We start from the raw sequence: 22,247 nt of genomic DNA, 5'->3' as shown, positions 1-22,247 counted from the left end.
TACAAAATAGGATCTCAAATGCGGGAAAAGAACAATATGTAAGAAGGATATGCATAAAATAATTCTTCCATTCAGATATTATTCGGCTTTACAGTCTATTATTGTAAAAGAAATCCAGCAACATACTGCTACACTCAAAGCGCGCACACACAAACATATGATTAGTACATACACCAAAATTAGGCAAATTAGTTTCCAGGTTCAAATATCAGACAGCATGAACTTTGTTATCCTCTTTCAGCTTGTCCACTGCTTCGCCATCTTCCAACTCTTTGATCATTCTCAATATGTCTTGCTTTTCGACCAGTAGAGCCTCCAATTTGGCATTTATCTTTTCTAGTTTCTTCTTTAGCTTCCCAGTATCCTTAGTTTTCTCTTTGCCATCTAACTTCTTTTTATCGCCCTTGTCCTTTTTCTCTTCTTTTGCTTCTTCCCCTTCATCTTTTTTTCTTTTCTCCTTCTTTTTCTCAGGTGTGACCTCTTTATCTTTATCTTTGTCCTCTGAGTCCTCTCCAATTTTCACTTCCCTTGTGCTCAGGCCTTCGCCTTCCTTTTCCTTTTCCATCTTGGTTTTCTTTTCCTTGTCTTTATCCTCTTCTTGTTCTTCATCCTTCTCCTTCCCCTTCTTTGTTTTCTTTTCCTTTTTGTCTCCATCCTTCTCCTTATGTTTCTCCGTTTTACCTTCTTCGAAGTCTTCATCATTCTCTTTAACTTCCAAATCTCCATGCTTATCTTTTTTCTTCTTCCCCTTCTTTCCTTTTTTGTCGATCTCTTTATCGGCATCATCTTCTTTTACTGAATATACTCTGTCTTCATCCTTTTTCTTCCCTTCTTTTTCGTCTTCGTTCTTCAAATCCTTCTTCTTATCCTCCTTTGACTCTCCATCTTCATCTTTCTCTTTATCTTGTTTCTTGCTTTTCTTAGACTCTCCATCTTTGTCCTTCTCTTTATCTTTTTTCTTTTCCTTGATCTTCAAATCCTTCTTCTTGTCCTCCTTCGACTCATCATCTTCATCTTTCTCTTTGTCCTTTTTCTTGCCTTTCTTAGACTCTCCATCTTTGTCCTTCTCTTTATCTTTTTTCTTTTCCTTGATCTTCAAATCCTTCTTCTTGTCCTCCTTCGACTCATCATCTTCATCTTTCTCTTTGTCCTTTTTCTTGCCTTTCTTAGACTCTCCATCTTTGTCCTTCTCTTTATCTTTTTTCTTTTCCTTCATCGATTCTCCAGTTCCATCCTTCTCTTTATCCTTTGCAACAGACTCTTCATTTACTTCCTTCTCCCTGTCTTCACATTTCTCATTCTTTTTCCCTTTCTTTTCTTTACTTTTTTTCTTGTCCTTTTCTTCATTCAGTTCCTCATCTTCTTCATCCTTGTCTTCCTCTTTAGCTGTTCCATGCTTTTCCTTTTTCTCCTTTTGCTTCTTCTCCTTCTTGCCCTCTTTGTGTTTTGCAACCTCATCCTCCTCGTCCTTGACTTTCTTCTTTTCCATGGATTTTGCTTTTATTCCAATTTCAATCTCTTTCTTCTCGTCTTCTACCCCTGAAACCTTTTCTTTGCTTTTAACTTTGACATGAAACTCCTCCTCTGAGTCTTTCTTTTCCTCTTTTAACTCTGCTCCCTCTATGTCAGCACTAGAGTCACATTGCTTCTCCATTTATGAATTGTTTGATACGCTTGACCTTCAAAAATAACCAAGAAATGATCATTTATACTTGCTTCATACTTCTAAAGGATCCAAGCTCATCTTTAAAAACATAATCCTCAGTTAAAAGAATAAAGAAAGGAGCTCTTCTAAATTTCCAATTTCCCAACTAGCTATTATGGAAGTCAGACCCTATTTTAGGAGTTTATTGCAACCAAAAATAAAAAAAGTGAAACAAGAATGATCCAGATGCAGGAAAATTTGATCAAGGTAAAGGTTTTTAAGAGAAACAATCCACAAAAATGTTATAAACCAGATGGCATATCTGAAACGTCAGGGCACTGCCTCCATCATGCGACTTGCGACGACAAATCACAAGGATGACATCCGTTTCAGTAAGACAAGGCAAAGAGTACAAGGAAGGTTTGTCTTGTTTTGTACATAAGCGGATCGATCGAAAATGACTACTCCCTTCCCAGCTACCGGAGAGTGAAGTTCAACTTGGATCGAAAAGGGTCATTTCATTTGCTGCACGAGGAAAGTGAGGCACCTCGTGTCACTCAAGAGTCGGCTAAAGACATATGTCTATCAGCAACTGTACTGCTCATCATCCTTTGAGACTGGAGAAGCGATGGGATGCCAATCCAATGGGGCAATCCAGCTCAAAAAAGGAAATAGAACCTGGCATGGGTGACCGAGTAGGCAGCTAACCAACCAAAGTTTTCAATCTAAAAGGCTAAGATCATGCTTCCGAGATGACTTTGCTAGTATGTTTGCTTCTAAATTCTCTCTGTTAAGAAGCCATCTATATAAGCCTACGCAAGGTTATGTAACCTTGCCTTCTCATGATATACATGAACCCCATAAACCACCACCAGATCACCATATGAATGGAGAAAAATAACCCATCTAAAATTTACATGACCAATGCAGCAAATGTAATCCTGTCATGGCTTTTACTATAAATCATGGAATGTAGTGCATTAGAACAATTATAGAAATGGTTCATCTATCATGAACCAGCTCACTTGTAAAGACCCTTTCCCCACATTAAGAACAGGAGACATTTCAATTGCAGTACATTATTCCCAAATTGTAGCTCATTTCAAGCCTATTGACGGATTGAATTCTACTTCCGAGATGATTTTTGTACTCTTAAACTATTTGATCATAGGTATCACAGAAACATACGAATCAATCCAGGAAACTCATGCAATATAGATAACAGATCTATGATCTATCCAAAATACCCGTCGAAGATTATAAACAAATCTTTCTACTAAATACCAAAAGGGAAGGAAGAAGAGAAGCAGAAAAATCCTCAAACTAAGCAGGAAATTGCAAATCTATCATTGATTAGACGGAAGGAGGAGACTAGGCAACGTAAGATCGGTGGAAAAGATCGCGAGATCTCACCTCTGGTCGAAGGACTCTGAGATCGATCTCTACCTCCCCCTGAGCTACGATCTGGGTGGGTTTTTATAGAGGTGGATGCTGGGAAAGCTTCGATAGGGACCCTCGAGAGCAAGAGACACACCGAGTTGAAGCCGCGTCGTCATCGAGAACATTCGACACGCGGCGCGACGAAGACTCGCCCTCTTCCCCTCCCAGACGGACGTGGGAAGTCCCAAATGGTCTATTACGGTGACATTATTTGAGTTTTTTGACCAAAGTAAATCTAGGGGAAAATTAATTTCGCCAATAAGACACTGCTTAATAAATTATTTTTTAATCTATTAAAAAATAATTATTATTTATATTATATTTAACTAATTTATAAGTCAAACTTAAAAATACTTATTAAATAGAAAATTTTAGATTATTAAAAATAATAATTATTAAATATTAAATAATAAAAATATGACAAATATAATGAACTCTCTCTCACTGTAATAACTACAATCCCTTCCATTCAAACTCCCTCGATTTTCCACAGCCCAAACGTGAACATGGACAGAGGATAATTTTATAAATTAGTTTAATTGTTTAAAGATAATCCTTATTATTTTGTATACACTAAATGTTTATTATAACATTCTTTCTCTAATGACAAATCGTTCATAAGAAGCAAGTAATTTGAATTATTATTTAATACCCCAGCCACTGGTAAACGGCCGTCATGAGCTCCACTTAGTTGTTGTCCAGCTCAGCGCACCCTTTCAGTGGGGCCCGCCTCTAACGTCTCCCAATCCGACGTGGCGTCTAATCACCCTTCTCCTCTCGCCTCCGTGCTGAAGAGTAACAGCTTCGTAATCTCGAGTTCGAGCTTCCTCTCCTCGTCGCGAGTTGGAAACTGGAAACCACTTCGATCCGTTCTCATTGCGAGGTCCGAGCTCCTAGATCTCGTTGGTGAGCTCTCTATTGCTCGATTCGACCACCTCGAGGCTCGTCTTAGTGGTCGGTCGGTTCTTGCCTGGTTCCAAGATGAACAACCTCCTCACGGTAGGATTTGTTGCTCTTCGAATCCTTCTTTTCTATCTGTTTTGAGCAATCTGGTTTGGTTTGGTTTGATTTTTTTTTTTGTGGGTTTATGGTTCGGGAGATGCCTCATTGTCTCCATGTTTCAGTCTTTTGGAATGGAGTATCTTGTTGAATTCACTGTGGGAAATGTTTGGATGCACAAAGGCCCTATTTTTGAGGAAATCTCATTGAATAAAATTTATTTGATCCCTTTAGGCTATATTAGATATAGAGTATAGTTGTTGTGCGTATCCTTCATTTCATAGTTGGTAGTTTTGGCCGATGTGAAATATCTCTGTCAGGTTACATTTTGTGTATTCTGCTTAACCTAGTGTATGATAATAAGTACATTGTTGCAGGAATCTTTTGAGCTTCCACGGGGTCAAGCTTCGAGAGATAGAGATATTGAATTAGGAAATCAAGCTCCAATGAATCCTGCAGAATTGGGGCTGGAATGTTTCTTTAAACAGGTGCAAATCAGCATAACATTAGTCTTATAAAGGATGCCCTAGGCACTTCAATTTATTGCCGTGGTTTATTCTCAGGTTCAGGAAATTGAGAAACAAATAGAGAAGCTGTCTAAGCTATTGATGAAGCTTCAGGTATATGTTTTCCTTGTTTCGAATTTAAGCTAATTGTCTATCACTGGACAAATAAAAGGGAACTTATAAGCTCTCTCTTGTACAAGTTTGTCTACCAGTCTAACTTTCTCTGGCGATGTTATCGTCATTGTTATTTTAGCAACATCTGGATGATTCTTGTTAATAAGTATGAATGGGGAAAAAGGATCCATATAGCGAACACCTCAAAGTGGGGTAGATTCCCTTTTTTATAACTGTAAAACTTGTTAACTTTATCAGTTCATATTCTTGGACTGAATCTTGGTGGTCCTATTAATGAATCATGGTTTTACTGAAATATCTGATTATTCAATTAGTGTTAATGCATCTTTTGGCTTCATATATTTTCAGAGTGCAAATCGGGAGTCTAAGGCTGTTACCAGGGCAACTGCTATGAAAGGTAAGTAAATCTAGTTCAAAGCTAATTCAACTCAGATCAAGTTATTCACATGCTTCTTACGTTCCACTATCTTATTTTCTACATCATAATTATCACAACGATGCATTTGGTTTTAGCAATTAAGCACCAGATGGAGACAGATATTGATGAAGTGGGTAAAATTGCTCGTCTAGCAAAGTCAAAGGTTGACGAACTGGACAAAGATGTATGCTCTTTCTCTTCTGAACGTAGTAGTCTACTTGTGTAGTTGTTACTAAGTATGAATGACAGATAAACTGCCACCAAGTCCCATGTATTAACAGTTTTCAATATCCAAAAGCATATGAATTTTGTTTTGATCTGTTGTCCTGCTTAATAGAATCTTGTGGATCTACCTGGAGTTCCTAGAATGTCACCCCTGCAAACAATAAATTCTTGTGGAATTCAATCATGATACCAACTAATTTTCTTAAACTTCTTCTTGTAGCTAAAGGAGTTTGAATTATGCTGCTTTATTTTCTAGAAAAATAGTATTCATCTATGTTTAATATGGGATTCTTATTGAAGTGTTATTTATAGCTTGAACATTTGTTCTTTTTGTCATCTGGACATTGTTCTACTTGTTGCTATCAAGTTTCATGTTCTGGCTTACTGGCTGATATTCTTTTGAGGCAGAATTTAACAAATAGACAGAGGCCAGGGTGTGGAAAGGGGTCAAGTGTAGATAGATCAAGAACTGCAACCACTGTGTAACTTGAATTTTCACCATTTTTAATTCCTCTTATGAACGGCTTTATTTCACTTTCTCATGTATCAATTTTAATGGTTACTGCAGAGCATTGAAAAAGAAACTGAAAGAGCGGATGGATGAATTTCAGGTAGTATTTGCATTCCATATTTGCAGATGAAATATCCACCTAGCATACCTGAATTAATTGTTATGCTATTGTTGGTGTGCCTATACATTTTGTTGAGTACTTCTAAACTGCTACATGTGATCTAGAGGGATAATGCACAAAAAAAGACCCAATGCCCAAAAACTAAAAAAATGATAAGGGAAAAAGTAGAAATAATATACGATGGATAAATTGGAAATTGTTTTTACTAGCTTATGGTTAATATCATTTGATCATGCTATTCTGCTAATATATTGCTGAGAATTTGGTTACAGTTATCTAGTTGAACTGTGGAAACTGACGGAAGAAGAACTTCTGTCGAATAATGCAGTGAATTAAGAAAAAGAGAGAATTAGAGTGAGAATAGAAGTTTTTGACTATGTATGCAGTGTTACTTTAGTTCTATGTAAAGGAAGAAAAAAAGATAAATACTCCATTTTTGGTTAATTTGCTTACAAAATTATCAAATTCTCATAACTATGTACTTACTTTACTTGTATTTCAGACTCTTAGAGAAACTATCCAGAGAGAACATCGAGAAGTTGTAGAAAGAAGGGTTTTCACTGGTACCCTCATTGTTCAACATGAACAAAATCTTCAGTATTTTCTTCCTTTATGCTGTAGGACTAACAATTTGCCCTTTCTTTTTGTTTCTAAATTTGTGTTCAACAGTTACAGGCAATCATGCTAATGAAGAGGTAAAGATCATCCTTTCTGAATAATCCATTGGTCAAAGCTCTGATGAAACTCTTATGGTACTCTTTTGGTCCCGCAGACAATTGACCAACTGATAGAGACAGGAAAAAGTGAACAAATATTTAAAGATGCTATCCAAGAACAAGGGCGAGGCCAAGTTTGTCAAGTCTAATGCTTTTGTTATGAATCTAAATATATGCATCCAGATTTTGCCATGATGATTTAACTGCAAATGCAGGTAATGGATACCCTTGCTGAGATACAGGAGCGCCATGACACGGTCAGGGAACTAGAGAGGAAACTTCTTGAATTGCAACAGGTAAGTCTGCTTGCCCAAAATTTAAAACTTAGACAAGGGGGTATGTCATTTGGACAAGTTTTGGGGATCATACTTTTTCTGTTTTCATAAGGACCACTAAATCTAAGAAAAAGTTCAGGTTAGGCGAACTACAGTATCTTGTATATTCAACAGTTACCATGTATGTGCTTTATGACTATCTTTCTAGAAGGTTGTGTTTCATTGTATCGTTGTTGAAGCCACGATCAAGTTAATATGCATAATAATTCATATTTTTATGTTCAATATGAAAAGAAATTATATCATATTAGGCTCACCTCAATCAGGAACTATTTTTGTTATACTAATCATAAATCAGTATCTTGACATAGATATTCCTTGATATGGCGGTGTTGGTTGAGGCTCAAGGAGACATGCTGGATAACATTGAATCACACGTAAGAACTAGAACTTTGCGTGTTTGGAAGCATATTCATTAAACTTATAGGAAGTTATATTTTCATTGAGCTAAGATTGATGTAACTTCAAGATACAAGTCCTTTTCAGGAAAGACAACTTATATTCAGTTGATTAATTATCTTGAGTCTCTATGCTGCTTCCTTTGAAGGTTTCAACTGCTATCGACCACGTGCAATCTGGGACAGTTGCTCTCCAGAAGGCAAAGAAGCTACAGAAGAATTCTCGCAAGTGGATGTGCATTGCCATTATTATTCTTCTTCTAATTGTTGTGATCGTTGTCGTGGTTATGATAAAACCATGGAGCAAGGGTGCTTAGGATACATGTGATGTAAACACAACACTTATAAATTGTTTTGCCTTTCGTGCAATATATATCGATATATAATTTTTGAAAGTACAACCTCACTGTCTACGATCGTTCCGTTTTAGTGGAACGGTGGATCTTTTTCTTCTTTCTCTTTGTTTCAAAGGGGGGATTGAACACAGTCTAATGAGCTAAGCAAATCTTCATGTACTTACATGCTGATAATTTCTGTACCAAAATTAAACTCTTCCCTCCCCTTTACAGGTCTCATTCATCAACATCCAAGGGCTTGAAATGCTTGCCATCAATGAGATATGTGCCGATCGCTAGGCGGACCGCCCACACATCTTTGGGCTTCCTCGCGACAATTCTGCAGTATAAATATCAATTTTTATTTCAAAAGAAAATGACTACTTTGTATAACTAATTGCAGATGTATGTCTGAAGAAGTGAGCAATTTCATCATTCCATTCATTTCTTTTGCTAGAGAACAACACTACTCTAAAGATTATGTATAGATGTTCTCTAAACATAAATACTACATCCATGCATCCTAACATTACATAAACTAACATGATTGCTAACAATGGGAGGAACTATCCTATATCATCTTTCTACCTTCCTACATCACCAGGTTTCACCAAGCCAGCATTAACCCTTAGCGAAGGCATCTGGCTGGCGGTCTTCAAGGTCGGTGGAGCCTCGATAACAACAATGGGAGAACCTACTTTTAGCTCCTTCTCTCCACTGCTCGATTCACATCTAACCACTAGACCTGGTCTTCTCTGGGCATGGAACTTTAAGCAGTTGGATTCAAGCAGTGGAGAGATAGGTGAAAGAGATGAGAGAGTAGACGAGAGAGCAGTAGCCATTGGCATTCTTCTTCTCTGAATGAGAGACTTAGAGATGGATAAGAAACATATAAGTTTGTGTTCTGTGGTTATAAATGAACCAATCCTGAGATTGGGCAACGTAATAAAGGAAGAATAGACGCATATTATCCTTCCTGTGGATAATTATAATCCAACTTCTAACGCAGTTCCATAGCTACCATTCTTTTTTGGGAGGTAATAGTTGCTATTCAAGTTAATTCAAATAAATATCTCATTTTCATATATAAAAAAAGATTAAACCTTAATAATTAATAAAAAGATAAAATACTATTAAGCATATTTATCTTTTTATATCTAAATGATTCAAATTTTAACAATTAACTAATTCTATTTATGCACAAAAAAAAGTATACATTCGGGTTTTTTCATTTGGATTTTCTCATCCGCACCCTGCGATTCCAATAAAATACCATAGCACACCCTGAGGGACTTCGTTATTTGATTTTTAAAAAGCATCCCTCGAATAAAGTTTCTATGATTTAATGAAGGGCAGGGGTCAAATTAATAATAGCGAAATGACAGCGTGTAAAAATGTAAAAAAGAGACCTCTTTTTAACATCACGGAGTCACGAGTCGGCACTCGATACCGTGAGCCGCGCCCCCAGTCTTTTATTATTACCGTTGGGGGCCCACCGATTGCCGTTGGGCCCGACGCCTCAACTGAAACGCCGTACCCCGTCCCTATGTAATCCGTGCTTTTTAGATTAAAAATAGAAGGAAGGAAAGAAAGTAAATTAATTCCCTCTCTCTGTCTCTTGCTACTCTTAGTAGTTTCGCCGGCGAGCTCTCTCTCTCTGGTGCCCTCTTCGGATTCCCTCGAGGTAGCGTTCGTGCCATCTATTCTGCGATCTTTGTAAGTTATTGTTCTTAGATTTCTCCGTTTCGGATTTTTTTTTGTTATTGATTTGGTGATGATTCTTGCTGCTTTGCCCTGATTTGATGCTTCGATTAGGGTTTGGGTAACGCGTCGGTTCTTCCCCTCGTAGCCTCGGGAAGGGCTAGGGTGTTGTGAGTCGGTGTCTTGTGGGTGGAGGGGCTTGGATTTTTGGAGCTTGATTAGGGATTTGTGTGTTGGGTGAGGTGTTTGGTTTATTGTTTTTGGAGCCGTGACGATGAGATCGCGACAGGAGGTTTAAAATGGAAAGATATTTGGTCTCTGGTTGGTAGACAATCTATCCTATGTTGCGATAGAGTGGGCATGGTCAGAAGTTTGACTGGTCAATGCCAAGAATTGGCAGCTCGAAGTGCAGTTTCACGAATGCCATGATTTCGAGGTTTGTCGCAATGGGTTTCTTGTGCGTAGGATATTTGATGGATCTGGATGAATTATTCTACTTGAATAGGTTTGGAGGGGCAGAGAAAAAAAGGAATAAGAGAACGCAATATCCAGTTTAATCGAGATTTGAAAGAAAACCACCTGTTATTTGTTGAAGAGCCGTCAGATCCTCCAACATAGCACACTAGGGAAAATTTTGAAGGTTAATTTGCTTGTCTCGTTAGTTTGGTTCTATTCACTGGAAAGTATAGCTGATAGGATGCTAAATCTCTTTTCCCATTAGTTTGCCGTTCTTATGTGTACAACTTCTTGGATGGTTGTTTACTAGTTGCAGTATGACAAATATTCATCTTTGTGCAAGATCTTTTGCTATAACGGGGAAGAGAAGCCTCTTTTCTCATTATGTTTGAAAATTTTCATAAGAATACCTTTCAGAGTTCCATTGGTAGAAAGAGCAGTACATACTCATATTTACTGCAACAATGTATTATTGCCTTATTGGATTCCCCATTTATACTGGGTTTCCGCGTTCTCAGTTTTTACTTATTAATTACTCTGTTTACAGGTTCAAACAAAGGCTTCAATGATTTATTGACATGGAGTCTGAAACACTTCATAACGGTAGTCAAAAGGGTAGGAATTTCTCCAAAGAGAATAAAGTACATAGTGAGATCCATCAAGCACCGTGGGAGAGCAGTTTCTCTTGCCCGTTTGAATGCAATAAAAGATCGTCTCCAGATGGAGTCAATGGCACTTTGCATCTCAATGAAAGAAACTTAGAAGAGAGACTTTTGGAAGAGAAAAATGATGGGCATTGCAACCCTAGCACCATCCATTCTGATATTGTGTCTACATATGAAACGTTTAATTTGGCACCGAACTTGAGAAGCATAGGAAACGCTGATGAAAATGCTTGCTTGCATGATAAAAACGAAAGCTGCAAGGCATGTGAGTGTGCACAACCACAAAATTGTCAGAGGACTCACAACGGCAGTACATTGGAGGATCTGTATTTGCAAGATGCTTATGATGATGAGGACGATGAAGATAGTGACTGGGAACCTGTTAATCATTTTGTTCTCAAGAAATGGTTCTGCTCTAATTGCACAATGTCAAACTTCTATGATGTTTCCCATTGTGATGTATGATTTTTTACTTTCTTTTTCCTTTGTGATAGTTGCATTGCAGTATGCTTATTTCCAATATAACCTGATCATAAAGAAGCATTGCAATAAGTCCATCATATTCATATTCTTAGATACTTTATTATTCCTATCTTAAATTCTATTATTTTTGATAAAGGTATGTGGCGAGCCTAGGGAGTCTGAATTAAGTGGATACGACGTTTTCCAATCCCTTGTTGGAAAAGAAGCTTGTGTTTCTGTTGATGCAGATGCAGTTTGCAACTATCATGGTGCATACCTCTAATTTCTTTCATCTTATGCCTTTCTTTTAGAGGACTTATTAGTTCAATGGCAAAAGTCATAGAGTCAGGGGCTATACCCACTGGACTATTCAAATAGTATCTTTATTTTTTATGTATGTTTATGTATAAATTGCCAAGTGGTCCCCAATTTGAATAAGTCTGGCTACCTTGTTGATCAAGCTGCTTTTATTACTTATATATAGGTGTTCTGATATAGTATGATAGAAAAGAAACTTAAAATGTTCACATGCAGGTAATACTAATTTCTCTGATTTTTCCCCTTACCTGTATGTTTTATTGTTCTTTTTGCTGCAACCTAATTGCAATGTACATAAAAAGCTTTCATTCTTACAAGGAATGACTTAGTCTATATACAATCTTACTATTGTTCTGATATTATCTCTGCTCTACCATGAATATTCTTTTTGGTATTATATAAGTACATAGCTAATTTGTTTTTATAAAATTGTGGATGTTATTATGGAAGTTTTGTGGGACACCATATTAAGAAATTAAAATAATTAATATATGTGCAGCATCTTCCTCAAAGACCTGTACGGCCATCGGTTTTGATGAAAGAATGTTGCTGCATTGTGAAGTAAGTCTCTGTGATTGGCGTTGTTTGGGATGTGATGTTTTGATTTCAGTATATTCCACATATGATAGTGGATAGGTCATAATAGGGTAATGAAGTAGTAAAGTAATAATTGCATAAACATTTATGACTTTTATATCATGATTCTATTCTTGATTATCGATCAAATTTACTGTCAAAGCCATGTTATTTGACAATATGCATATCAGTACGAGACCAAGTATGATTATATATTGGCTACTGCTTTGCTACTTTGTGAACTGAACTATCCAACAAATCTTGCACCACACACTTGGACAGTTCTGTTTCCACCGTTTGTGCCTATTTAGGGTTTAGTGCTGTTTCAAAATGACCTAAGAAGTCAGCAGGGACACATAACAATGCTGGCTTGAGTTATTATTCCCATGTAATTTTTTAGTCAGTTCTTAATAGTATGTCAGTTCAGTTATATTAAGATGCAGTTATTAACTGATTTGAGTTGTGAATTGCATTTCATGTTGGTGTGTTTAGATGTTTATAAATTACAATGTTGATAAATTGATATGGCTTATTAAATTTGTTTATTTTAATATTCTTGACCTCCTACTATATACTTGGTTAGTTTAACAATTGACTACTGGTCATAGAATTCTTGCTCTGATTATTAGGTAGAGATGAAATCACATCCACACCCAGAAAGACCTGATCGCCTTCGAGCAATTGCAGCCAGCCTTGTAGCTGCAGGTATACCAGTAGATTCTAGTTACTGCTTTATAAAAATTTCTGCTAGCATTTAGTACTTCATTTTCTTCACAGTACTAAGAATTTTTTTCCTCGCTTTATCTGATGCTTAGAGTCCTTACATTGATTGTTAAATTAATATTTGTCAAAGTCAGAACAGTATTATTATTCTAAATTCTTCTTTCCATCATGCAGGAATTTTTCCTGCAAAGTGCTCCCTGATACCTGCTAGAGAGATAACACGAGAGGAGCTTCTGATGGTAAGTATTTGCTATTGTGTGTTGGCTTCTACATTGTATCACTTGGAGGTTACACTGTCGTGATGCCTAATTAGCTGGAACCAGATTAATTAGTTTCTTCTTCCGTAGTAAATGGCTATTCTGTCCAAGGGTTTAGTTACTATGATGGAACCCTGTGCTGATAAGTAATCAACATGATACATGCTGACCAACATGATTAGCTCACATCAGAACATCCCCAGTAGAGATGTTCCTTCCTGATGGATCTCAATATGGCACAGTCAATGTGGGTTGTTGGTATGGTTAGGCTGTCACCAGGCAGACATTGTATAGATATATTACCACTGTATCTACCTCAGTAGGGCACTGATATGATATTACTCACCTCAATTCAGTCAGCATGAGCTGCACACTCCATTGAAAATTATCTGTGTTTATGATCTTGGTTAAGGTTGTACATCTTCCAGGATCATTGATCAATAGTTGTTATTCCTAATTCAACACTTTAGGAAACATACTTTGATATCTTCGTTGTTCTTTTGTTAAACCTACGTGATTTCAGCTCTGAGTCCGTGCAGGTTCACTCTTCAGATCATATTGAAGCTGTTGAACAAACAAAGAATATGCTTTACAGGTGATTTGATTTTTACCTTATAGTATCATTGTAATTTCATGTGCATTAACCATCATTATCGTGTAAGAATTTTTATCAAATATTGAATCAAATTATGGAGCAAAGCTCAACATTGAGAAAGCTCCATGGAAGGAACGTATATGGCAATTATATTCATATATGATTCCCTACCTCAACAAGTTGGTGGAATTTTTAAAAATTCAAGGATAATGTTAAGTCAAGAAAGAGTGGCTTGTAAGAGTGTGACTTGTTGGTGGGATAATACTACTCAGGAACTCAGTTCTCATTCTTCTAATGTTTAGATCATGCTTTTTTTTTTCCTGCCCTTTAAGATTTCATCCTTTTCTGTTGGTAAGTCTGCTTACCTATCATAGAGCCTTTTTGCTAAGAAAGGGCTTTCAAATTTAACCCATCTCAGTGAGAAAGTCTTGCATGGTGATGATGTGAAAACATTCAATGCTATGCGAATTTTATGTTCCTATTTTTTGCTTGTGTGAATGCTCAAGAGGACATCAAATGTGATGACTTCAATTTGGATTCACCTGGCAGCTACTTCACTTCAGACACATATGCCAATGAATATTCAGCTTGTGCCGCAAGACTTGCTGCAGGATTATGTGCAGATCTTGCTAGCTCAATTATGTCTGGGTGCACACGAAATGGTTTTGCCATGGTAAGTCATCCTTCTCATATTACAATTTTGTAGCTATTTGGTTACATTTTTAATATCTTATGGTAATACTCAAGATTTCTATTGGTAATTCTTATAAAGATGATTTAGTAGTGCACTAATGATGGTGTCTTTTATAAGTCAGGTAAGACCTCCTGGTCATCATGCAGGTGTAAAACAAGCAATGGGTTTTTGTCTTCATAATAATGCTGCAGTGGCTGCATTAGCTGCACAGAGAGCTGGTGCCAAGAAAGTTTTGATACTCGACTGGGTAACTCAAAGTGACTATTCATGTTTATTTTTGTTGGCTGCGCCATTCTGCTGACATTATAATGCCTTCAAAAACTTTCATGCATAGTTTTTTAGGACAGAAATGGTGAGATTCCAGACTGCTAATTCTTGATCAAGTTGTACTTTCTATGGTGGTTGCAGGATGTACATCATGGCAATGGCACACAAGAAATATTTGAGGGGAATAAATCGGTTAGTGTTATATGATTGATTATTTCTTTATTTATGGAGTCCTTATACATAAAGATATATCTTTGTCACTTTATGTTATAGCCGATTATGTCAGTCTGATGGATGTCCTTTTAACAAAGACAATGCAATTCTTGCTTCTTAGGGGTATTGCTTAATCTTTTTTTGGATGAGCAAAGAAAGATTGATCTATTCGTAGTGTCAACTTTCCTGAACTCTTAAAAATTGAGTAGCATGTAGATATACTGCTTATTGAAGGTTTCCTGAAACTGACGGAAAGCTACTCAATACAAATATACTTGAAAATTACAAATATGATAGTACAAAATATTTAATATGCATGCAGGTAATAGTATATATAGAATAAGAATAAGGCCTTACTGCATATGTTTTGGAGGATAGCTAGATCATTTTATAACCTCTTTGCTTTTCATATGAAGTCTCTCTATTCATATACACAAAATAACTTCTAAAATCATTAGCTTTCTCCTTGTTTCCCTTTCTTTTCCTTCTATGGGGTTCTTATCCTTACATTAAGTTATTTTAGCATTACAATTGCTAGTAGATTAGCTTTTCTTTGCAGCTATTTAGATTTTTTTCTGTTCTAAGCTGAGATATTTCTGTGCTGTCAGGTCCTATATATATCTTTGCATCGGCACGAGGGTGGAAGCTTCTATCCTGGGACTGGAGCTGCTGAGGAGGTACTTAATATTTGCTCCAACCATATCACTTTGTCCAATCATGTAGTTATCTCTACTTAGATCAAGAATGGTGTCAGAGAAGTAAATGCCAAGTGGTTGAAACAATTCAAATGTAATGGGGAGAAAATCTGTTAAGTGTTAATGTTTAGTACTACTTCATCACTGGACTTCTGCCATCACTTAAGAGCAGATAATCTATTTGAATTTGAGTCACATGCTATCCATGTTAGAATTAAAAGTTGAAATTCCAGAAAGGAGCTCTTGCATTCCCAGAATATTATACTTGGTCTTGGGAACTCTCCTTTCACATTATTTCTGGTTTAATTATTTGACAATATGCATCCAGCTTTTTATTTCTTTCACTTTCATGCATTTACTTCTGAAAGCAATTAGGTTAATGTAGCCAACCTGCAAATATATGCGACGAAAGGCTTGTTGTCGTTGTGTTATTGTTACTGTTTGCAATCATGTTTATATTAATTGTTATTGTGGATCTTCATCATAGGTTGGAAGTATGGATGCTCAAGGATACTCAGTCAATATTCCTTGGAGCTGTGGAGGTGTAGGCGACAATGATTACATCTTTGCCTTTCAACATGTTGTGATTCCTATAGGTATTCTCATTTTTGAGTATTCAGTCAGTGGGATACTTTTTGTTTCTCAAAAGTTTTTGTGGTTCAAATCCTGTAGGCATCATTAATAGACAAATAAGTAGGTAACACAGGAACAATCTTAGAATTATAAGATGTAAATCTCCTTTTCTCTTTTGGTACCAAATCTTACTGTTCTTTTTAAGAAAAATTGTAGGATGCAGCTATAAATGTGATTCCACAATCTTCTTTGAAACCAGGAAGAATAACCTTTTGGATAAGATCTTTCATTTCAGGAAACATGATTGCCAGCTCCAAGCATTTCTCAGATTCTCTGTAGACCTATAAAATGCATCTTCTATCATGTGTTTTAAATATCAGTTCAGTTCCATTGGCTGTATAAGTTCAACTTTTTAGTGTGGTTTACTTGGTGTTATAGCCTGACTAACCATTGAAAGTCTGATTTCAATTGCAGCTTTAGAGTTTGCCCCTGATATCACCATCGTATCTGCAGGATTTGATGCAGCAAGGGGTGATCCCCTTGGCTGTTGTGATGTAAGACTTTATAACTTATCTTTTACTACAACAACTTATGCAGAAGGTGTTCCTTCTTTTTCTTTTGCACTTTCCACGAGTCGTATTTTCTTTATCTATTGATATGCTTGATTATTACTTTTTATGTACATTATAATTAAGAAAGAGCCCAATTTATTAATGATACAAACTTGTTATACCATATTCCCATTATGTACTCTGATAAACTGAGGACTTTACAGTTTACATATGAATATATCTGATGACTGAGTACTTCACATATGAATATGTCATCTTTTACCAAAAATACTTTTTTACATATGCTAATCAGATGGCATTGTTGGAGGAATTCTACCAATGCAAAGAATAATGCTTTTTACTTTTGGATATAATATTTTTTTCTGCACTTTTGAATGTATTAATAACTTGATATAATAGGAATGTATCTACCAAGGAGATTCTAGCGGCTATTGTATTCTAGTTGCATTTGTGGTATACAAGCTTGATTTAACTGCTTATGGCATGCCTACTGAAAATCCACTTTTGACCCTTGATCTGTTGTAACTAAAAGTACCTATATAACAGATTACTCCTGCTGGATATGCACAGATGGCACACATGTTGTCTGCTTTTGCAGAGGGTAAAATGTTGGTTATACTAGAGGGAGGGTGGGTACTTCACTCCTTTCTATTGTTTGGTCATTTGCAATCATTTTTTCCTCATTCAAGTGTATCCTAAAATGTGGTTGCTTGTATGATTTATAGGTATAACCTTCATTCAATATCTTCGTCAGCCACAGCGGTCGTGAAGGTACTATCTTTGCCTTTGGTTTTACCTTTTTGAAGCATTTTGTTCATTTGTAAATCACTATTGGTTCAATCACAGATTGCAACTATTCCTTTTCTTAAATTCTAATATGATAATATCTCTTGATCCCCTCCTCTGCTACTGTTCTCTATCTTGGATGAATTATCTAGCAAGCTGCTTTGTAGTCTACTACCGCCCTGCGGAGCTTTCGGAGAAGGGTTTCCTAGCCTCTCTTTAGTTTGAGTAGATCTTGACTTGTTGACAAAACCTCATCTTTTTTTTTTTTAATGCTTGTCTACATTGCGAATGAGAATTCGTACATGCTGCTCAAGCCCTTGTCCTGACTTTCCTTATCTATGAGTCCTGTGCCTTTCCTCGTCCCTCAAATCAGAGCTAACTTTTCTCACCACAGATGACAACTCCCTGTGGAACCTGGTCTCCACGTGTCTGCCTTGCCTTCATTTCACTTTTTCGTTTTTAAGTTTTCCCTGCTTAGCAGAATCCTGAAGGACCCTCTGGTAGTTTCAATTTATAGATATGTACAATTTGCAGAGCTTTTCTATAGGATTTTAATTTAGTGCTAATGAATATTCCTGTAAATTCTTGTCAATCTGGTGATGTATCTTTTGTGCTTATACATGTTTTGTTCTTTTCTTTCCTTTTGAGTGAATTTACAGGTGCTACTTGGAGAGAGTCCTAATTATGATATGACCAATGTACTGCCATCAAAAGCAGGCTTACAAACCGTTTTGCAAGTCTTGAGAATTCAGCTGAAGTTTTGGCCAAGTTTAGAATCATGTTATGCATTGCTGCAGTCACACTGGGGATTGATTTCTTCAAACAACAGTAAGTGCTATATCTCATTCTTGTAATTGAACATCAGCATATTGTATGTGCTCTTGCACAGGGTTACATATATATCGATTTTTCGAGCCCCAGAGGAACTTAATTTATTCTAAGTTATGATAAAATAGAGTCGGAACTCGGAAGGCATTGTACTTGTTCCTGGTCCGTCAGGGCTTGCATATATCTCAATAAATAAGGTGGCATAGAACAAATGGCAAACCTAGAAGATGGAATCTCTTGTATTGTAGTCCATCTAAAATTTTCTGCCTAATTTATGAATAGGAATCAAACTTTGTTCATGCTTCATGCTTTTCACATATTCAACTAAAGTCATTCTTTCTAATAGTTTGTCATGTATCTGATTGTTGAAGGTTGTTTTGTTTGGATGAAACATTTTATCTGATGAACCTAGGAAACCATCTGAAGAAGAGGAAGCGTCTGGTCGGACCATTCTGGTGGAAATGGGGAAGTAAAAGACTCATCTACGAGTTGTTGTACGAAGGTCTTCACCGGAAAAGGTCATCGACACACGACTGCAAGGAGTCTGTTGATTTGACAGCAAACTTAGATGATGCAGGAAGCTGAAGTTTTCTTATTTCTGCCTGGTCAAGAAATCTGCATCATTGTTTTGTTTGATCATCATCAGAATGTGCTTGCAGATTTTTATGCACAGAATTTTGCCTTGGATATTTACTATTTCATGAGAAATTAGTTAGTTCTGAGCTTATTTTGTTAAACAGCTATACAAATTCTACTTGGAAAGTTGGTTATTTCTCAAAGTGAACCACTTCACCTCTATTGGATCAAGCATTTTTTTTTCCCTGTTCTTATTATCTAATGCAAGTTCTAAGTTTTAACTGATAAATATATATTACCCCTTCCTGGCTGGACCTAAAATCATACAATTACTTACTTTATTTGTGAATTTAGACCTAACCTTGAAGGGGTAAAATATATTTTATCACGAGTGAGTTTTTTCTCTTTTTTAAATAAATAGAGTTGCTAAAATGGAGGCTTTTGTTATTTAATTGCTTCTTTGTTTCTAATTTAGCATATAAAATTGAATATCTACATTGTTTATAGTCGATGATAGTGAGCTCTGCTAAAAATATCTCCATTGTTAATTTGATCTCCCTGAGAGACAGCCTACGTTTAACGTTCCGTGTACCCCTTTCCTCAGGGTGACCAATAATATTTCTCAATTTTAATGCGGTGTAATCACTCCTTTCTCCTCCCCGTCTCCTCCAATGCCCGCCATTACCACCACCTCATCCTCTCTTCCCTCCCCTCCTCCCCTTCCCTTCCCCAACTCCTCCAAGCCCACGCCAAGCTCGTCGTCCTCGGCCTCGCCGCCTCCCGTGCCGCCGTAGGCCACCTCCTCTCCTTGTGCGCCATTTGCCATCCCTCCATCCCCATCGGCTACTCCCTCGCCATCTTCTCCCGCATCGAGCGGCCCAACTCCTTCGCCTGCAATAACCTCGTCCGTTGCCTCGCCCGTGGCGGCGCGCCGCCCCGCGACGCGCTCCTCTTCTACTCCGACATGCGCCGGGTAGGCGTGCCGACCAATAACTACACCTTCCCTTTTCTCCTCCAGGCGTGTAGTGGCGATCCCGATGTCTTGGAAGGCGAGCAAGTCCATGCCCATCTCGTCAAACTTGGGTTGGATATGGATTTGTACGTCAGGAATGCGTTGATACACTTCTACGCATTGTGTGGTGAGATGGGTCGGTCGAGGAGGGTGTTTGACGAGTTCCCGGTAGCAAGGGATGTGGTTTCGTGGAATGCGATCTTGGCGGGGTATGCGAGAGCCGAGCGGATGGATGTGGTGGAGGAGGTGTTTGCTGAAATGCCTGAGAGGGACGTGGTCTCGTGGAGTACCGTGATTGTAGGCTATGTGCAAGGTGGGATCTTGGAAAAGGGCTTGTCATTGTTCAGAAAGATGATAGATAAGGGTTTGATGGTGAATGAGGCCACGTTGGTCACGGTACTCTCGGCGTGTGCTCAACTTGGTTTGCTTGAGAACGGCCAGTTTGTTCATGGCATCATTCGGTCAATTAATTTTCCGATGAGTCTGAATCTCGGTACGGCATTGGTGGACATGTATGCGAAATGCGGGTGCATCAAGCTTTCAATACAGGTTTTTGATGAATTGCCACAGCGAGATGTGTTTGCTTGGAATGCTATGATATGTGGGTTGGCCACACATGGAATGGGAAAGGAGGCAGTGGAACTGTTCCAGCAATTTATTCATGAAGGCCTTCATCCCACAAATGTGACCTTTGTTGGGGTTCTGAATGCTTGCAGCCGTGCTGGTTTAGTAATTGAAGGTCGTCGGTATTTTAAGTCAATGGTGGAAGAACATGGAATTCAGCCAGAGATGGAGCATTATGGCTGCATGGTTGATCTTTTGGGACGAGCTGGTCTCATGTCTGAAGCCCTTGAATTGATTGAAAGAATGAGTATTCCACCAGACCCAGTACTGTGGGGTACTCTTCTAGGGGCTTGCAAGATGCATGGTTTAGTGGACATGGGAGTCACTATAGGGAATAAGCTGATAGAGTTAGAGCCTGCCCATGATGGGCATTATGTTCTTTTAGCTAGTGTATACGCTAAGGCAAAGAAATGGGAGGATGTTATTAAGGTCAGGAAGTTGATGTCTAACCGAGGAACTAACAAGGTTGCAGGTTGGAGCTTGATTGAGGCACATGGCAGCGTGCATAAATTCATTGCAGGAGATAAAAATCATAGGGATTCTCTAGAGATATACAAAACCCTTGAAATGGTTGGAAGAAGGTTGGCAGAGGCAGGTTATTTCCCCGATGTATCATCAGTTTTGCATGATATAGGGGATGAAGAGAAGGTTCATGTAATCAAGGAACATAGTGAACGGTTGGCTATAGCATTTGGTCTAATGGTGTTTGAGATTGGCCATCCAATTCGTATAGTGAAAAATTTGAGGGTTTGTGGGGATTGTCATGAGTTCAGTAAGATGGTAACAAAAGTATTTGAAAGGGAGATAATTGTGAGAGATGGTAGTAGGTTTCACCATATTAAGGAAGGTAAGTGCTCTTGCCTTGATTACTGGTGATCAATTAGATCTACTCAAAATTGTTGATCTTGTGTATCCACATAGCTCATGATTTACACTTTTGAATCTCATCGACACTGCAATATATTGCACTCTTTAATGTTGGTCATCTTCCTGATTTACACTTCGGGAAGAAGACACTGAAAAAGAAGCCCCACAAGGTAATCCCTTCAAGAAGCAGTGAGGAAGAAGCCCAGAGCATAACAGTGCCAATCTATGATCACCTCGGTCGCATCAGGTGCATCCAATGCAGTGAAGGCATGTGCAAAACTATAATAGATATGAAGAAGCTCTTTGAGAAGCACAGAGATTTCAACTCACAGTGCCTAGTGTGCTTTTGTTTTTGAATCGAAGTGGTGGTGCGATTGCCGCTTGTTTGTGAACCACTGGAAGATTGGTAAGCTCTTGCTCAATCTGTATTGTTGAAGGGTTTTGTACTCATTAACAATTCTTTAATTGATTTTTCTCTCATTGTAGTATGGAGATAATGGTTTGGAAGCAGAGAGGATCTGCTACATCAAAAGGTAAATCCTCTTTAGATTTCAATAATTTGTCATCCTTGATCGACCTTTTCTGCATGAGGAAGTTAAAATGCCAAAGTTATATAATTTTGATGACATGTAACTATGATAATTTCAACTGTTTGAGGAGTTTAGCCAGTTATAGACAAAAAAGGAAAAAACTTTCATATGCTAACTTTCTACGGTTATATACACACAATCTAGATCACCTCCATACCGAATTTGTGCTCCTACAATAGACTCATCATCTTCTATTTCGTACCACTTTGTTATCAAAAATCTTACGTTCCAAGATATACCCGTTAGCATTAGCACTCATGAAATCATAGCAAAATTATCTACTGGGCGTCCTTGCCGTGTCTCTGCTCACCACCAGCTCAACATCAAAGCCCACGGTCCACGCGAATGCTGTGATGCTGTGACTCAATAAAAAGGAAAGAAAAGAGAAAAAAAAAAGAAAAAAAGAAAAGAAA

General features: G+C 37.6%; 5 protein-coding genes across 8 annotated transcripts; 3 read left to right on the top strand and 2 right to left on the bottom strand.

Moving 5' to 3' along the window:
* Nucleotides 1–50: 50 nt before the first annotated feature.
* Nucleotides 51–3,215, bottom strand: LOC140758844 (uncharacterized). Its single transcript, XM_073095181.1, has 2 exons — nt 3,059–3,215; nt 51–1,679 (listed from the first exon to the last, which is right to left on the bottom strand). Exon 2 carries the CDS (start codon nt 1,652–1,654, stop codon nt 209–211), a length of 1,446 nt encoding a protein of 481 aa, XP_072951282.1. The 5' UTR covers nt 1,655–1,679; nt 3,059–3,215; the 3' UTR covers nt 51–208.
* A 687-nt stretch (nt 3,216–3,902) lies between these two features.
* On the top strand, nt 3,903–7,767 carry LOC140759186 (syntaxin-132-like). The gene is made up of 13 exons (XM_073095679.1): nt 3,903–4,084; nt 4,462–4,572; nt 4,648–4,704; nt 5,074–5,122; nt 5,239–5,327; nt 5,777–5,850; nt 5,937–5,979; nt 6,503–6,563; nt 6,670–6,695; nt 6,773–6,850; nt 6,932–7,012; nt 7,363–7,428; nt 7,599–7,767. The coding sequence occupies exons 1-13, from the start codon at nt 4,067–4,069 to the stop codon at nt 7,764–7,766; spliced, it is 921 nt and encodes a 306-aa protein (XP_072951780.1). The 5' UTR covers nt 3,903–4,066; the 3' UTR covers nt 7,767.
* A 143-nt stretch (nt 7,768–7,910) lies between these two features.
* Nucleotides 7,911–8,673, bottom strand: LOC140759188 (protein CHLORORESPIRATORY REDUCTION 42, chloroplastic). The gene is made up of 2 exons (XM_073095680.1): nt 8,373–8,673; nt 7,911–8,124 (listed from the first exon to the last, which is right to left on the bottom strand). Exons 1-2 carry the CDS (start codon nt 8,630–8,632, stop codon nt 8,022–8,024), a joined length of 363 nt encoding a protein of 120 aa, XP_072951781.1. The 5' UTR covers nt 8,633–8,673; the 3' UTR covers nt 7,911–8,021.
* A 656-nt stretch (nt 8,674–9,329) lies between these two features.
* Nucleotides 9,330–18,944, top strand: LOC140759163 (histone deacetylase 15-like). 4 transcript variants are annotated; one of them, XM_073095648.1, is made up of 17 exons: nt 9,330–9,468; nt 10,489–11,065; nt 11,226–11,337; nt 11,886–11,947; nt 12,592–12,667; nt 12,860–12,924; nt 13,482–13,537; nt 14,087–14,210; nt 14,353–14,478; nt 14,640–14,690; nt 15,320–15,388; nt 15,894–16,002; nt 16,454–16,533; nt 17,098–17,180; nt 17,277–17,322; nt 17,997–18,165; nt 18,578–18,944. In XM_073095648.1, the coding sequence occupies exons 2-17, from the start codon at nt 10,520–10,522 to the stop codon at nt 18,748–18,750; spliced, it is 1,947 nt and encodes a 648-aa protein (XP_072951749.1). In that variant the 5' UTR covers nt 9,330–9,468; nt 10,489–10,519; the 3' UTR covers nt 18,751–18,944. The 4 variants fall into 4 exon arrangements, with proteins under 4 accessions (XP_072951749.1, XP_072951751.1, XP_072951748.1 ...); XM_073095650.1 differs by having other exon boundaries at nt 9,351–9,500; nt 18,537–18,677; XM_073095647.1 differs by having other exon boundaries at nt 9,352–9,500.
* A 428-nt stretch (nt 18,945–19,372) lies between these two features.
* LOC140759066 (pentatricopeptide repeat-containing protein At3g62890-like) lies at nt 19,373–21,253 on the top strand. Its single transcript, XM_073095532.1, has one exon. It carries the CDS (start codon nt 19,373–19,375, stop codon nt 21,251–21,253), a length of 1,881 nt encoding a protein of 626 aa, XP_072951633.1.
* The last annotated feature ends 994 nt before the right edge of the window (nt 21,254–22,247 follow it).

This window comes from Typha angustifolia, chromosome 4 (assembly GCF_048772165.1).
Source record: "Typha angustifolia cultivar Huaian chromosome 4, ASM4877216v1, whole genome shotgun sequence".
NCBI lineage: Eukaryota > Viridiplantae > Streptophyta > Magnoliopsida > Poales > Typhaceae > Typha > Typha angustifolia.
The sequence above is the reverse complement of the archived record's forward strand: the minus strand, read 5'-3'. Positions and strand labels throughout refer to the sequence as shown.